The 17,252-nt window shown below is 42.7% G+C and overlaps 1 protein-coding gene across 5 annotated transcripts in view; it reads left to right on the forward strand.

The window, feature by feature from the left end:
* The window catches only part of NHS (NHS actin remodeling regulator), a 368,567-nt gene that overhangs the window by 308,346 nt on the left and 42,969 nt on the right, over positions 1-17,252 (forward strand). For all 5 annotated transcript variants that reach the window (XM_002762666.6, XM_002762667.6, XM_035288875.3 and 2 more), the window contains exons 2-3: positions 11,664-11,816; positions 15,830-15,963. In XM_002762666.6, the coding sequence (XP_002762712.1) occupies positions 11,664-11,816; positions 15,830-15,963 (287 nt within the window). The remainder of the gene's footprint in view (positions 1-11,663; positions 11,817-15,829; positions 15,964-17,252) is intronic.

Genomic DNA, 17,252 nt, shown 5'->3' on the forward strand with positions numbered 1-17,252 from the left:
GGAGAGACAGAGAGAAAGAGAATGTATGTATTAGTCTGTTCTCATGCTGCTATAAAGAAATACCTGAGACTGGGTAATTTACAAAGAGAAGAGGTTTAATTGGCTCATGGTTCTGCAGGCTGTACAGGGAGTGTGGCAGCATCTGCTCCTGGGGAGGCCTCAGGGAGCTTTTACTTATGGTGGAAGGCAAAGCGGGAACAGGCATCTTGCATGGCAAGAGCAGGACTGAGAGGGATTGGGGAAGGTGCCACACACTTTTAAACAACCAGATCTCATGAGAACTCACTACTGTGACGGCATCACCAATGGGGGTGGTGTTAAACCATGAGAAACCACCCCTGTGATCCAATCACCTCCCACCAGGCCCCACCTCCAGCACTGGGGATTACATTTCAACATGAGATTTGGGTATGAACAAACATCCAAACCATATCAAAGAGGGGGGGGGGGAGAGAGAGAGAGAGAGAGAGAGAGAGAGAGAGAGAGAGAGAGAGAGAGAGAAAGAGAACTGTATTTTAATCTTTGTAGCCCTTTCACTACTACATCATAGAATTTAATAAATGATTGAATCAAAGAAAGAAAGGAAGAATGAATGAATGAATGAATACTACACTACAAGCACTTGGATGACAGTGACCCTGTCTTAGTCATCTGTGTGTCCCCTAGTTCCTAGCCCAGAGCTTTGCAAAAGTAGCTGCTCAATACAAATTAGTGGGTTTGAATGAAGGTCCAGACTCCCAGAGCTGCTGGACATGTCAACTTTATGTAATACATTTTCTGCTGTGAAACCAAGTTTGTACTGCACCTGAGTTACTGCTGTCTATAAATCAGAGGCTCTTCTAAAATATCCTCAGGCTCTAGAATGTGTAATGTGTGCTTTCTTGCTAAGGTCGTGCTCTACCCCAGTGACTTTCCCCACCCCTGCAACTTTTCTTTTTTTTTTAAACCACATTCCCATCTCCACCCCCTTCTCCCTAACCTCTTTTGATAATGCCATCCATCCCCTCTCTAGACCCCTGTGATCGAGAATTCCTTCTTTATATAGAATCTAAATTTCTTCTATTGTAATCCTGTGGATAAATGAAACCCATAGTTGGTGCAAAACCCCACTTGAGCTATTTGTGCCAATTTCATTTCCCTGCCAAAGTCTACAGGGAGTCATTAACAAGTAACAAAAGCAATCAAACACATTTCCTTTGAGAATTTACATGGGACAGTGCCTGGCATTGTCAGGGATCTCAAGAAGTATAAACTGTGGCTCCTCTTGTCAGGGGCATAAAGATGTGGCTGCAGATGTGTATGGCAATCTAAGATAGTCTGTGAGGAGTGCAAATAAAAGGTGGGAAACAGTGAGTGCCCCAGTAGCTTGAGGGTTGGGAGGTAGAAGGCTTTTGTTGAAGACAAGCTTGGAGGGTAGATAGATGGCAAACAGTGCAGGCATTCTAGATATACAAGCCGACCAAAGTGACCAAGCTGGGCTCTCCGTTTTCCCTGATCCAATCCTCTTCTGAGTTATTTGCTCTGGAAAGCTCAGAATGCAAGAGACAGAACACAGGGGAGGAAAGGAGTTCAGATATTTCTTATACTGAATACTTGGGTACATTGAATACCCAGCTTTGTATATTTAACCAGAAGGAAGAAAGGAGAGTGTGTGCATTTCCACTGCTGTAACAAAGGTTTTCCATCAATGTCATCTTTCCTTGATGATATGTGTATACTAAGTCTCAAAGTGGCTCATAGTTGTTACTGGTAAATAGGCAGGGTCCTCTCTTGCAGCCATAGTCCCCTCAGAGTGGCTCTTGGCTGGTGTGTCCTTCTGTAAAGGAACACAGGGCAAACCCTGGCTTCTGTGGCTGGTTCATCTCAACTATTGCTCCCCGAGCAGAAGCACACCTGGAATTTTAAAATAAAAATGAATGGAATGTGTACTATCCACAGGTGAGAAGTGTCCCCCCCTGCCCCCTGCCCACAAAGGACAATCTGATAAATGTGAAAGGTAGCAAATAATGATCTACAGACATGAAGGGTGCAGAAGCTAGCTTGATTATCCCCAAGGGAGGAAGAGGCTGCCGAGGAAAGTGCACGGGCCTGGGCTCAGAAGACCTTGGCTTTGGTTTTTGCCTCTGCCAAAAATCAGCTCTGTGATCTCGGGTCAAATATTTGAACCTGTTTCCTCAACAGCATATGAAAGAAGTGGCCTACACAGTGGCTTTCACAGTGTGTTGACTGCTACTCAGAGTAAGAAACATATTTTTACAACACAACCCAGCAAACACACACACACACCCAAACACACACATGCACATATATGACAAAAGTGATAGCTTCACCAAACAACACTGCATACAGTGCACTTGGGTATTTTCCAGTCTGCTCTATTTTATTTCATTGTTTTTAAGAATGCTAGTCTTGACCTGCTAAATGGATTTCATAATCCACTGGGTCATGCCCTGCAGTTAAAAAAACCACAACTCCATAATTTCCAAGGTCCCTTCCAGCAGTAGAATCCAATGACTCTGCTAGATGCCTAAGGGAGTTTTCTTAAAACAATAGCTGAGCTGTGACAGATGACTATGTGTTTACATTCTGGAGGAAGTGTCTGGTGTAGAACATGGCAGCAGAATGACCTGAAGATAAACAAATAAATTACAAACTACTGCCAAGGAGAATGTCTAGGACTGCAACTCTGCCACTGCCTCAGAGAGTTAGAATCGCCAAATCATTACACTAAATGCTGTCCAAGTCAAGAGATGGCAGAGATTTGGGGACATCGAACCTGTCAGAGAGGTCACAGGCTCCCCAGTTGTGGGCAGTCTTCTTTCCAGTTTCCAGAAATGAGACCTTCAAAGAGTGATCTTTATAGCCTCATCTTTGTTTATACTCACTCAACAAGAAGACAGGCAAAATAAAGCAAAAAGAAACTTGGAGAGCTCCAGACTTTCCTCTTGTGAACTTGGACCCTGATCCTGGCCTCCCAGTCTTCTTTTGTTTTCAGCCCAGGAAAGGGAACTAATATTTATTAAGCAGTGACACATACCAAGGGTGTTGTTACTTAATTGGAACCTGAACCACTGCATGAAGGCTCTGTGATTTCCCCTTCATAAAGGACTTGCTCTGGATCACACCAATGCTGTGATCCATCTTTCCATCCCAGAGCCAAAGCTCTTTCCACCAGCCCATCCTGCCATTACAGTCTGGGTGGATTTTGGTGACTGGCATCAAACGGAGGGCAGGACAGGCCAGAACAGGACAGCACAGGACTCAGAGATCAAAAAGTCCAAACTCATTGGTAAAGATGGGTCCTAGAAAGGTTCGTTGACTTGCGAAATGTCACATGGTGGGAGAACTGCGACTAGAACCAGGCTTCTACTGGTCTTTCCACAGGATGTTGGACATTAAAACAACAATGGTAACAGTAATAATTAAACAGTCTTCCTGGTATGAAGCATTGTCTTGTTTTAGAAGCTGGGAAAACTATTTCTATGGGAAATATTGTTCTAGCTCTTTTTAGCCTATAAATAAACACACAGATATGTTCTCCTGTTCTGTAAGTGTTAGAATGTTTTGAGATGCTGGAATTTGTTAGGAAACCTAGATATTTCTGATGGTGAGAGGTGTACAATAGACACTTTTTCTATAGTGGGAAACAAATCTGAATTATTGTAGTTCTACAGAAAAGGAAGCCCAGCAAGGAAAGACTCTGGGAAACTGGCTCTGGCTTTGGGCTGCTCTGCAGGTGACTGGAGCCTTGGTAGTCCTTGCTGTCTTTGTACTTTACCCTATTCCTTCCTCCAAACTGCCAAGCAGTGTGGGCAAGGGGATGGTTACCAAGGAAAAAAGGGCAGGCAAGAATAAATGGTTTCACTTGGTGAAATCCCCTTCCCATCCTTTCAACAGATCCGAGCACTCAGGCAGCAGCAAGACACCTTAGGGAGATTTCCCATTTTGTTTACCAAGCTGATGGCTGCTGAGGATTGGCTTCAGTGTAGCAGGGACCCAGGGAGCAAACAGGCTACAAATCTGTGACACTGACAATTTCATATGCTTATTAATTGATTAATATGCCAGCACAATCCTCACTGTCATGGGGCATCAGAATGGATGATTTGTGGAGGGATGTGTTCCTACCCACAAAGCTGTGTGTTGGGGGTGGCTGTGATGGTAGAAGGGCAGGAAGAAGATTAGCAAGGTGCGGGTGGTTAAGTATGTCTGTAAGGCACTCTGAGAACATTTAAATTTTTTTCTTCCCTCCCTTGAAGGGATACAAATTCCATTTCTGAGTCATTTGGTGCATTTTTCTGAAAATTTCACATCCAGCAGCCAAAGTTTTATCTCAGCTGTCACCTCCCCCTTCTTAAGGAAGAAGGAGTAGCAGGGAAGAAAGCCAGTGCAGGGGTGGGGATGTGAGGTAAAGAGGCTTTCTAGGAAGAGAGGCTAACAATAAGCACTCTGTACTCCTCCCAGGGGGCATAAAGCTGTAAGGGAGTGGGGTGCTCATGAGGCTAGAAAAGAGAGGATCAATGAGTAGCACCCCTAGCAAAGCAGGTGAGATGGGGCTGGAGAGGCTAGGGCAAGACTAGGTTTGCTCCTGATTTTTACCCCTTCCCAATAGTTCCTAAATCCAAGCCTCCTCCTGCTCTTAGAAACAGGCCTGGTCTTTCCAAGAGCGTGGCAGTCACTAGTTTTCCTTAATGTCTAAGTCAGCTCATTTCAGAGGACCCTAACGACCATATCCATCCTTCCAATACATCACTATGAATCAAGATCTACACAATTCCATTATTTCCAGTGTTTGACAAGGGAATGAACTAATAGCAGTCTATAAAGACTTTTCACTGCCCTGTGGACATTTGCTACGATGGCATTGTTTTTCAGCAGTTTGGTTTTGTAGTTATCTGTTTGCAGTGTTATTTGTCTTTCTGGTATAATAGAGCACATCTTCCCAATCTCCTGCTAGGCACTTTCTGGAAGTCACTCAGTTCTTGGTTACACCTGATGATACAGATGTATCATCAGTGATACAGACAGTAGCAGTTCTGAATCTTTTTTGTTTGTTTGTTTGTTTTTAATTTTTTTTTTTTAGAGGCTGATTCCTCCTGGCTGGAAGGAGGGGGAGAGAGGGGCTGATCAGAAAAAGTGTCGGTGGCAGTATTGTGGGCTGAGAGTCTATTTTTTTTAATTTTTTAATTTTTTTTAAAGTAAAAAAAAAAGGAGTGAAGGAGAGGAAGAAAGAGGAAGAAAAAGGAGAGAGAATGGGAATGTAGCTTTATTCTAAAAATGGTTATTAATAATGGCCAATCAATATTTTGTGTATTTAAGGTGGAGAATGTATATTTTGTGTATTTAAAGTGGAGAGCTCTATAAATATTTATTGAGTTTACTTGTTCCGGATCTGAGTTCAAGTCCTGGATATCCTTATTAATTTTCTGTCTCGTTGAGTCTAAATCTCTTTATGAGTCTTATGCATCTGGGAATTAGGATCGTTAGCTCTTATTGTTGCATTGATCCTTTTACCATGATATCTTTGTTGCTTTGAAATCTATTTTATCAGATGCGAGAATTTCAACTCCTGCTTTTTATTTACTTATTTATTTTTGCTCATCATTTGGTTGGTAAATCTTTCTCCATCCCTTTGTTTTAAGTCTTTGGTATCTTTGGATGTGAAATGGGTCTGGATGTAGCATACCGTTAGGTTTTGGCTGTATCTATTGATTGGGGGATTTAGTCAACTTAAACTTAGGGTAACTGCCATTTGATGTTAACTGGCTATTTGATCGATTCATTGATGTAAATTCTTCTTTATGTTGATGCTCTTTACTTTTTGGTATATTTTTAGAAAGGCTAATACTGTTTTTTCCTTTCTATGCATAATGCTTCTTTCAGAAGCTCTTGTAAAGCTGGCCTCATGGTAATAAAATCTCTGAGTACTTGCTTGTTCATAAAATATTTTATTTTTCCTTCAATTGTGAAGCTTAGTTTGGCAGGATATGAAATTCTGGGCTGAAAGTTCTGTTCTTTAAGGATGTTGAATATCGGCCCCCACTCTCTTCTGGCTTGTAGGGTTTCTGCTGAGAGGTCTGCTGTAAGTCTAATAGGCTTCCCTTTGTGGGTAACCTGACCTTTCTCTCTGGCTGCCCTTAGTATTTTCTCCTTCGTTTCAACCCTGGTGAATCTAATGATTATGTGCCTTGGGGTTGCTCTTCTTGAGGAATATCTTTGTGGTGTTCTCTGTATTACCTGGGGTTGAATACTGTCCTGCTTTGCTAGATTCAGAAAGTTTTCCTGAATAATATCCTGAAGAGTATTTTCCAGCTTGGATTCATTCTCTCCGTCGCATTCAGGTACACCTATCAAACGTAAATTAGGTCTTTTCACGTAGTCCCATATTTCTTGGAGACTTTGCTCATTCCTTTTTATCCTTTTTTCTCTATTCTTGTCTTCTCATTTTATTTCATTAAGTAGGTCTTCAACCTCTGATAACCTTTCTTCTGCTTGATCAATTCGGCTATTCAAACTTGTGCATATTTCACTAAGTTTTTGTGTTGTGTTTTTCAACTCGGTTAGTTCATTTATTTTCCTCTCTATATTGTCTATTCTTGTTAGCATTTCATCAAACCTTTTTTCAAAGTTCCTAGTTTCTTTACATTGGTTAGAACAAGTTCTTTTAACTCCCAGAAGTTTCTTATCATCCACCTTCTGAAGCCTACTTCTGTTAATGGCACACAGTCCTTTTCCATCAGGGCTTGTTCCGTTGCTGATGAGGAACTGTAATCCCCTGTAGAGGGAGAGGGATTCCGATTTTGGGTATTCCCAGCCTTTTTAGGCTGGTTTCTTCCCTTTGTTATAAATTTATCCGTCTGTCGTCTTTACAATTACTGCCTTTCTAGTTGGGTTTCTGAGTGGATGCCCAGTTTATTGATTCCCAGCACTGGAATCCAAGCAACACACTGTGCTGCCCAAAACATCAGCGATAAGACTGATGGTACTCTTCTGCCCGGGAATCTCCTCCCATTTACTCTGCACAAAGAGCTGCCACGCCAAGGCATCAGCAAAACCACTGTGCCAGCCACAAGAGTCGCGCTGGCGACTTGTGGGGCCCCTCCACTGGGAATCTTCTGGTCTGTGAGCGACGAAAATTCATCTGAAAGTGTGGCGTCCTCTTGTTCTCTGCACTTTCACTGGGAGCTACAATCCTGAGCTGTTAGCAATCAGCCATTAGTCTTTTTAGTCTTTTAGATTCAGAAAAGTTCTGAATCTTTTCACTTTATTTTGAAAAGCACTGGATCCTTTTATGTGGCAGATGGCACATTCTCCTTCCCCTACTCCATCACCATTAGCTTAGGGAAACTTAATTCAATATTGGTTTGGGAAAGAGTGGCAGCTTAGAAGCTAAAAGGAGATGGTTTCTGATCCCAGATCTTCTACTTACCAGGTGAATGACTTAGCAAATTTACTTACTTTCTCTGAGTTTCCATTTCCTTATCTACAACATGGGGTCAATATTTTCTTCTTTGAGTTGTGTGAGATTACCATCATATAATTAATATAATGCACCTGGCTTAGAACTTGGCATATGGTTGTAGTGTCCCACAAGAGCTTATAGACTTAGATGAGGGAGATACATTCAAATAACCTTTTTCCTGTTGTGAAGAATAAAAATGACACATAGAGCCTTATTTCCTGTTGTAACCATTGCCATTATCTTCCCCTTTCTTGGGGAGCAGTAAGAGAGGGGAGGAGTTGACAAGACAAAGCAAGCAACTGACTCTAGAGAAGTAGATAAAGTAGTGGGAGTGTCTATTAGTGATATGATTTGCCTGTGTCCCCACCCAAATCTCATTTTGAATTGCAGCTCTCATAATTCCCAGTGTCATGGGAGAGACTTGGTGGGAGGTAATTGATTATGGGGGCTGGTTTTTACCATGTTGTTCCTGTGATAGTGAGTAAATCTCATGAGATCTGATGGTTTTATAAAGGGGAGTTCCCCTGCACATGCTGTCTTTGCCTGCCACCATGTAAGATGTGACTTTGCTCCTCTTTTGCCTTCTGCCATGACTGTGAGGCCTCCCCAACCATATGGAACTGTGAGCCCAATGAACCTCTTTCCCTTATAAATTACCCAGTTGCAAGCATGTCTTTATTAGCAGCATGAAACAGACTAATATAATTAATTTTTTATTATTTCTAATGTTGCATAGCAAATTATTGCAAACTTAGCACCTTAAAACAGTACCCATTTATTATCTTGCAATTTCCATGGGTCAGAGTTCTGGGTATGGGTTAAATGGTTCCGCTGCTCAGGGTTAACTGGGCTGAAATCAGTGTCATTTGGGCACTAGATGAGATGAGATGAGATGAGATGAGATGAGATGAGATGAGATGAGATGAGATAAGGCCCAGAATTCTCTTTCAAGTTTATCGATTGTTGCCAGAATTCAGTTTCTTGAAGTTGTAGGGGTGAGGCCCTCAGCTCCTAGAGGCCATCTGCTGTTCCCTGCCACATGCCCCTCTCCACAACATGGCAGTTTGCTTCTTCAAGGCCAACAGGAGAGCATCTCTGTTGCTTCTTGTCTCTTTTAATCATTAACTCAGGATTATACTCTCTCTTTTGATTAACTCAGTCAATTGAGTATGGACCATAAAACCCTTTTTTCCTTGTAATGGAACATAAGTCACAGGTTCTGCCCACACTCAAGGGAAGGGGATTATACAGGGCATGTGCACAAAAAGGCAGGAATCTTGGGAGACATTCTAAAATTCTGCCTATCATACAGTGGCCCCTGGATGTATCCAAATAAACAGAGGAAAAATCTTCTTGCTTTGCTTTTTTCAATTTTCATGAGAACAAACATTCCTAGGGCACTAAGCCTGCTATCTTGCATAACTCAGCCATGGTGAAATTGTTAAAAAGGGAGGAAAGGGGAGCATCATACACCTGAAGATGCAGGGCAGCCTTACAATGACAGTGGAGCAGCTCATGAATGAATGGATTCAACTGTGGTTGAACTGTTACTTAAGAAAAGGAATATATTTTTTAAAGAAGGAAAATGGGAAAGTTTTCCCTGGAAAAGCTCTGTTAGTGCCTGTCTGCCTACCTTTAGTGTACACATAATGCTAGTTAATGCTCTGTGACCAAAGGACATCACTGAGAACAAAGACATTAGTTTTCCTTCCTTTCCCTGTCTAAGAGATAGACAGCATGGTGGCAACTGATGAGTGAAATACTCGCCTGATAATATGTGGCATAAATCCTATATAACTTCTCAGTGGAGAAAGAAAAAGATTTTGGAGAGAAAAAGGTGAGGATCCCTGCCCCTGAAGGCTGTCATTGTGAGGGTTGGTTCTTCCCAGGAGCCATGACTAGGCTGCCCATGCTGGAACTCATGCATTACTCTTTGCATCTGCGAATTCACAGTCCCAAGCAGCAGGCAGAGTTTAGCAGCCCAGAAACTCAGCATTGGACTGCCCAACAAGCACAGTAAAAATGTGTTTATGACATCAGCAAAGCACCAAAATGCTTTTTTTCAGGTAACTTGATATTTAATATTTAATAATGAGGGAAGATAATTTTGCTGAACATCTTTACACTAATTTCATGATGTGCCAATTGATTCTGAAATTTGGGATTACCTACTGCAGAAACGTGGAGGTGGAGTGAGGACTATAAAATTTTTGGTGTTCAGGGCCTCTAAAGTCTTAATGCCTGAGACTATCCCTATGGAACTGTATAATACCAAAACAGGAAGAGTCTGCCAGTGTCATTGCTCCCAACCTATTGTGTCCAGGCAGAATCACAGTGAAACCATTTTGCACAAAGCCAGAGAACAAATGCTTTATGAGGGCAGGGATTCCTGTGTGTTTTGTTCTGTGCTGTATTCCAACACCTAGTGCTATGCCTGAAACTGAGAGCTACTTGGAAATGTTCCATGAGTGGATGGATATTTCTGTTTTCAGCATTCTCTTCCCTTCCCTCATGTTGCTCAACTCCTTTCACTCCCACAAGATCCTAAGGCATCAATAGAAGACATTTTGTGTTTCTCAAACCTGCCTGATGATAAACATAACTTTTCACATAATACAGATTACCAGGCTTCTCTTTCGGAAATTCTGACTCAGAGTCTAGGTTGATGCCTAGGAATCTGTGTTTTTGACAAGCACTTCTGATGAGTCTTTTCTTCAGACCAACATTAAAAAAAAATAGCAAGGGCTCAGTTTTTCTCCACACAACAATTGAAGAGCCATGGTCACTTTACCTGGTTTCTGAGGTGTTGTCAAAAGTTACCACCCTAAGCCTCTGGTCAGCAGTGCTGAGGGAATAAAGGGCTAGAAAAGAGTCTTCTGGTCTACCTCTGAGTCATCTTGGCCCAGCCCTGTACCCTGGCTCCCACCTTCCTGAAGAGACGAGCCTAAGGGAAGAGATACTCAGAAGTCCCTCTACTTCTGGGACTGCCCATTTGGCTTCTTGCCCATTCTTTCCACAGACAGACTTTCTGTTCTGTCCATTCTCCCAGCTGTCATGAGCACATGAATTCACAGCCCCCTCTCCTGGTTTTGGTAATGACCTCTGCCCCATTGGGTAGAAGTTGACTTCTGCATGCAGGGAGAGCCTGATTTTTCAGTCAATCCCCTGTCGCTGAACCAGAATGGGAAGAGATGAGATTGGAAGATGGGAGGAGTGGGATGGCCCAGGATAGGAGACTAGATATGGATAGTGGGTCTGGAGAGTAAAGCAGACTGGGCCAGTTCTCACCATTCCTGAGGCTGACAGGCTACCCAGGTGCTTGTGAGGTCCTCTGTGCAGCCAGTTCTTAGTAAAGATCCTTCTGGTTCCTAACATTCGCTTCTAGCAGAGTTTCTCTTTAACTCATGGAGAGTTCCATCCTAGGCTCCATGTGTACATGAAGAAGATGATAGTGGGTTAAATGCTGTTTGGGGGAAGGAAGCCTTCCTTCCTTGATATCTTGGATGAGTTGCAAGAACTCATCTTGCATCTGCAGTTTCCCTTTCTTAATACTCATTACCCCTGTGATGGTTTCTTTAATGCATATGCTTACCCCTGGGTGAAACCAAAGAAACTGAGTGATGCTTTTGAAAGATGACAGGCAATGGAGCTGGTAGGTGGAGGGCGTGATAAGGATACCTTGGGGATGGGGCCACAAGAGACAGAGGCAGGGCAAGGTATGGGCCAAAGTTTAGGCAGACAGCGGGGGCAGATTGCAGAACTATAGCTCTGAGGCCCTGTAGCCAGAAGGGCTGAAGCTGAGGCAGTCTTTCCATTCATCTCTGAGGCTTTCCTCCACATTTTTCAGAAGCAGGACTCCCATCTCCACCCCCAAGCAGGCTGGCCAGGGCCTTGTCAGTGTTGAGCAACTGTGCCAAAGGTGAGGAATGAAGGTATGGAGAGGAAATTAGCTGGTCATAAGTAGACAGTTGGTGTCTGGGAGCCTCCTGTGCCTCAGCTCAGTGGCAAAGGTTGTTCCTATCAGTACCATAAACACCAAACCTTTCTCCAGTCTTGAGTTAGTTCTTAACGTGAATGTAGTAGTCTGGACTTCCTCTCCACCCAGACTTTACTCCTGTCCATTTCCCCACCCCACGGTTGGCCAAAAGCACAACTTCAAGCCACTGATGGACAATGCCCTGTTTCTTTCTTTGTCTTGCAGCTGTCTCCAACCTGGACATTGAGAGTAAGCTGAGTGTGTACTACCGTGCCCCATGGCACCAACAGCGGAACATCTTCCTCCCGGCAACAAGACCACCCTGCGTGGAGGAGCTGCACCACCACGCCCGGCAGAGCCTGCAAGCCCTGCGCAGAGGTGATAGATCCTGGGCTTGGGGGCTTTTGCAGGAGACAACTTGGAGGTTGGCCCATCCAGGGGTCCTCTGTCCCATCAGCCCCAACACACCCTCTTGTTGTAGCAAGTACTTTGAAACGCTCCCTTTTCTACCCTGAAATGAAATCCATGGGTAACATACCCTACCCATACGCATAAGAAAAAGTAGCACTATGGTCTAAATATGATAATTAAGAGAAATTAAAAGGTAATTATTTAAAATAATATCTATTTAAATATGCAAATGCCAGAAACCATTCTGAGGGGCTGGAGGGTAGGTATGAGACCTGGGACACATTTTCATTGACTATCCTCTGCATTATGGGATGGCTGTCATCTTTGGCTCTCAGCCAATCATTTTAACAACTAGAATGATCCCCTAGAGGACTCTTCTGCTTCTCTTGAGAACCAATGATCTGGTCTAATGCCCCAATTCTATAGTAGGACACATGGAGGCCTAGAAAGGTGAGGAAACTTGCTCAGAGTCACACATAGGTTAGGTGTGGTACCAGGACCCAACCTAGGCCTCTGAAATGCCTGCCAGAGCTCGTTTCCTCCTTGCCATATACTGTGTCTCATGGAAATAGATACTGATATTTACATGTCTCTCATAGACCTGAGAAAGCCGGAGATAGGCTCATAGCAGTCAAAAAAGGAATACAGCCTTTTCTTATACTGGTTAACTTAAAACCATTCCCCTATCCTCACCTTCAATAGCTTGTGGCCTTCAATTCTCATCTTTTTGCCTTCTTCATCTTTTTTCCTTTTAATGAAAGAGCTAACCTCCTAATATCCCTAAAACAATTTTTTCTAAAAATTTCCCTTGGCTATTAGGAGAAGACGTTGTCATGCTTACAATGAAGAGTGATGATCAGTATCCTCTAGAAGCAACTCTGGCATATTTACCATTCACTTCAATTTTATAGTTGACTAAAAAGTTCTTCTTTAACTGAAGCCACCTTCTGAAAATCTTTCCTTCCACACTTGCCATTCCTTTGCAGCCTGGATTAGGTACCCTTCCCATAATATCCTCTGCATCCTCTAATACTGCCACTTAAAAAAATCTTATAACCAACCACTATGGGTCTGTTTTACCAACCAAGTATTAATAAGCCATTAATCTATAAGCAATCCAAGGGCAAAGATGATATCTTATTAATTTTCTTTATTCGAAGCACTTAGCATGAAGCTGACATATAGTAGGTCCTCAATGAACATTTGTGGAATTGAATCAAGTTCTGCAGAAAACTGGTTGAACGTTGAGGGTACATGATGACTATAAAGGAATCTGATTGTTCTCACCAAATCCTTTCTCAGGCCCCATCACTAAAAGCTTGGTAACATTAGCCCTTTAGGCATCATTATTTTTATCCCTTTATTTTATTAATAAGTCATCCCTGATTAGGTTTTTATGGATTCCACCAGCTAACACCAAGCTGCTCGTAAACTATCACATCTCACTGCTTTGTCAGGTTTGGACTTAAAGCAGAACTGAAGAACAGCAAGTGCCAATATCAGTTTTATCTGAACTTACTCCTGGGGGCAGTGAGAGAGGGATGTGGGGCCTCCTGGGGTTTGGAAGGAAGACTGTGGAGATGCATTTTACCCTCCACAGACTGGCTTGTTTTGCGGTTGGCTCAATAGCATATCTTGGGTGTAGTAGTTTTAATAGCACTGCAGAGAGCCATAAACAAGAATTATAGCCATCATGGAATTAAAAACATGCAGTGTAGAATTAAAATTAGAAAGTGACTTTTTTTTAACCTTATCCAAGAAACACAATTGTATAGTGCTGTATTCATCAGCATAATCCACTTCTGCCATCTGGTGGCTATGAATAATAGTGACCTATCAAGACAACTGCCATGCTCAGAAAATGCTGCAGTGAGCATCCCTGTAGGTTCTCTATTTGGACAGCTGGAATAGCCTGGCTTCCACCAGGAGGGAGTGGATAATGAAGCACAGACAAATGAGGGTGTGGTGGCAGCAGCTCTGTGCTTCTTTTGGAGGTGAGACTGTAAGGACAGAGCTGGGGAACCAAGATTAAAACCTAGAAATTGGCTGCCTTCAAGATCTGCTTAATAGCAAACCCCTCAACAAACTTTATTGAAGACAAGGCAGTGTTCCAGAACCTAGGATTCAAAAAGCAATAAAGTATGGTGCCCACAAGGAATCCCTGGTCTAGTAGAGAGATAGCCAAGTAACCAGGTAATTTCAATAAAGTGATAGGAGGCTAAAAGGAAAGGTACCAAGTCATTTCATAGAGCTTCAGGGAGGGCTTTGTGGAGGAAGTAGCATCTAAATGTATTTCAAGTTATTAGGCTCTGATTACTTTTTCCCCCTTTTTAAAGTAATTCTTTAATGCTCAGAACCAGTAATGACTTTATGTGATGCTATCATTTATGTTCATAAAACATGGAGAGAAAGATTCATAAGCAACTATAAATAGATAATTATATTTAATTTCCTTTCAAGTTTCAGGCTGGAGCATAAGTTTCATTGGTTTAAGGGAATAATGAGCAAGATTCCACTGCAGTTTCAGGCTCTAGTGGACTAATGTTCTCCCTACCTCAGCACCGGAAAACGGTATTATTAGGAAGCCATTAATCTAGCCAGGCTACTCCCAGCCTAGGGCAAAGAAAGATATTTAAGATTGTGTGGGAGGGTAGCAATTGAATGGGAAATTAAGTTGATGTCTCCCTTCCAACTCCTCCCGTCCTTTCACTTCTTCCTAACCAGTAACACCTATAAGCAACTCTTCTGTATGAATTTAAGAATGTAAACACTTTTCCTTATGCTACCCATTTAGAAAAGCCCACTGTTTGCTTGCAGAAAGATGGAGGTGGGCACTTTAACAAGGAAGACATTTTTCTTAAACAGTCTTCTGATAAACATTGACTTTGGAGGCAGTTTAGCAAAGACTACCTACATGGTTTTGAAAACTTTGCGCTGATTGCTTATGGGAGCCAACATTTGTCAGAAGAATCCCAAGCAAAGGGAGATGGGGAATACTATCACATCTTTTTGACACAGACACTACGTTCAGGCAGCGAGGCACACGGACAGCCAAGTCAGACATGGATAGAAATCAGAAAGCTCGAGTGCTCAGTTCCTAGTTTAGCGGGCAGCACATTGAATGGAGCAAAGAAAATGGGGCCAGCATCGAGGAGGCCTGTCAGAAATGAGTAACAGGACCTAGAAAAGCCCATGGCAGTAAGGGTACCCACCACAACCCATTTAAAATACAGAGAAATAGAATACATTATAATTTTAATGAAAGCATTAATTCACTCTTTTAGTCACTCAATAAACATGTGATGTAAATACTTTCAATGAAACTTATTTCCAGGTACCAATGGTTGAAAAATGGACTCACAGCATGGGGAGAAATGCCAGAAATAGGTGATGGGAGGAAGGCAGCAAATCATACTGCCATGTGTGTACCTATGCAACAATCTTGCATGTTCTTCACATGTACCCCAAAACCTAAAATGCAGTAAGACAAGGAAAAAAAAAAAAGAAAAATGGACTCATTTGTAACATAAATGCTACGAATTCCTGAATATGTAGCAATCAGCTCCCCTGAGCCAGTTAGAGCCAGCTCTGGTGGGTGGACCGGGCAGCTCTGGTGTGTCTGTGCTTTCTTTCTACTCCAGTAGTAATGGCAGCAAATCTTCCACTATGTTCTCAACTTTTGTTGTCATTGTTTTTGTTGCTTATGTTGTTGTGAAATAAGTCACACTGAACTCAGAAGTGAGCCCTCTTGTACAGATTATGAGATGGACCCACTGAAGTATATGCCTCCAATGTCATATTAATAGTAAGTGAAAGTTCAGTTAAAAATCATTCTGAAAATCTGATTTGGTATACAAATTAGCTAAAATAATTAAAACCCACTTTTTTTTTTAACAGCCTTTTGCTAATACTCCCAAGGGGGGAAGAGAAATAGAAAATACCAAGTGTATTTCAGTATTACTACTTTTTCTCCTTCTCAGAACACCGGAGCCGGAGTGATCGCCGTGAGCAGAGAGCAGCTGCCCCCCTTTCCATCGCAGCACCTCCACTGCCACCCTACCCTCCAGCTCACAGCCAGAGGAGGCGTGAGGTTAAGGACCGTCACTTCTTAACGGTAAGCATGGTGGCAACCTGCAGCCCTGTGCTTGCTCCTCAGGAAACAGCAGTTTGTCTGGGAGTCAGTTTCCTGCCTCTCAGTGAGGGAGGTGGGGCTGGCTAAGAGCTCAGATCATGGGCATTTGGGAACAAATTAATTTCCCCTCCTTTCATTCCTGAAAGAAATACCTCTTTTTTGGAATACAGACATAGTTTTTAGTTCACTGGCTGCACAATGCAGTAAAGCAAGAATAGTTGCACACTAAAATCAGGAAAAAAAATATGTACTTCAAACCTTGGTTCTTCTGCTTGCAAGCTGAAAGATTCAGGTTAGGTTACTTATGTTCTTTGCCCTCAGTTCCCTCATCTGTAATATAGGGATATTAATAGCATCTAGTTTATAGGGCTAGAGGATTAAATGAGATAAGGCATTTAAAGTGCTTAGCTCAGTGATTGACTGATACAGAGTAAGACCTCAAGAAATGTCAACCACAACTGCCACTACTGTTATTACTAGCCAAATGACAATATGGCTGACTTGGTGGGGTGATCTGGGAAAAAACTTAAGTGATGTGAAAAATTACCATTTGAAGAGTAATCATGTCATCATTTCATGCTTTCCCATTCTCTAAAGGAGGCTAGTTCTCTGGGGTAACTTAGTATCATAGTGATGTCATCGCCTCTGGGGCTTTCAGCCCTGACCAGATGGATGTGGCTACAACTCAGCCCAAGCCCTCAAGCACCGGTCACAGATGATGAAGCTGAGCCCAGCTCAGAACACCTGCAAACACTATCAGCTGCTATAAACACATCACCATAGATGTGCCTTTTGGGGCTTCAGTGGGGACAAGGGAGCACTTTGTGCCTCTGAGCAAGCATCACTGAAGTGAAGGACTATGGCTTTTGTGACCAAATCAGTCCACATTGCCTGCCTGAATGTCTGCAATCCTGCTGTCTTGTCATTCTGGCTCAATACCCGAAATCTAAAGAAGTTAAAACAGTGTGGGTTTGAGTTAAGGTTTTTAATAGAAATTAAATTTGCGGCCGGGCGCGGTGGCTCAAGCCTGTAATCCCAGCACTTTGGGAGGCCGAGGCGGGTGGATCAAGAGGTCATGAGATCGAGACCATCTTGGTCAAAATGGTGAAACCCCGTCTCTACTAAAGATACAAAAAATTAGCTGGGTATGGTGGCACGTGCCTATAATCCCAGCTACTTGGGAGGCTTAGGCAGGAGAATTGCCTGAACCCAGGAGGCGGAGGCTGCAGTGAGCCGAGATCGCGCCATTGCACTCCAGTCTGGGTAACAAG

This window comes from Callithrix jacchus, chromosome X (assembly GCF_049354715.1).
Source record: "Callithrix jacchus isolate 240 chromosome X, calJac240_pri, whole genome shotgun sequence".
Taxonomy (NCBI): Eukaryota; Metazoa; Chordata; class Mammalia; order Primates; family Cebidae; genus Callithrix; species Callithrix jacchus.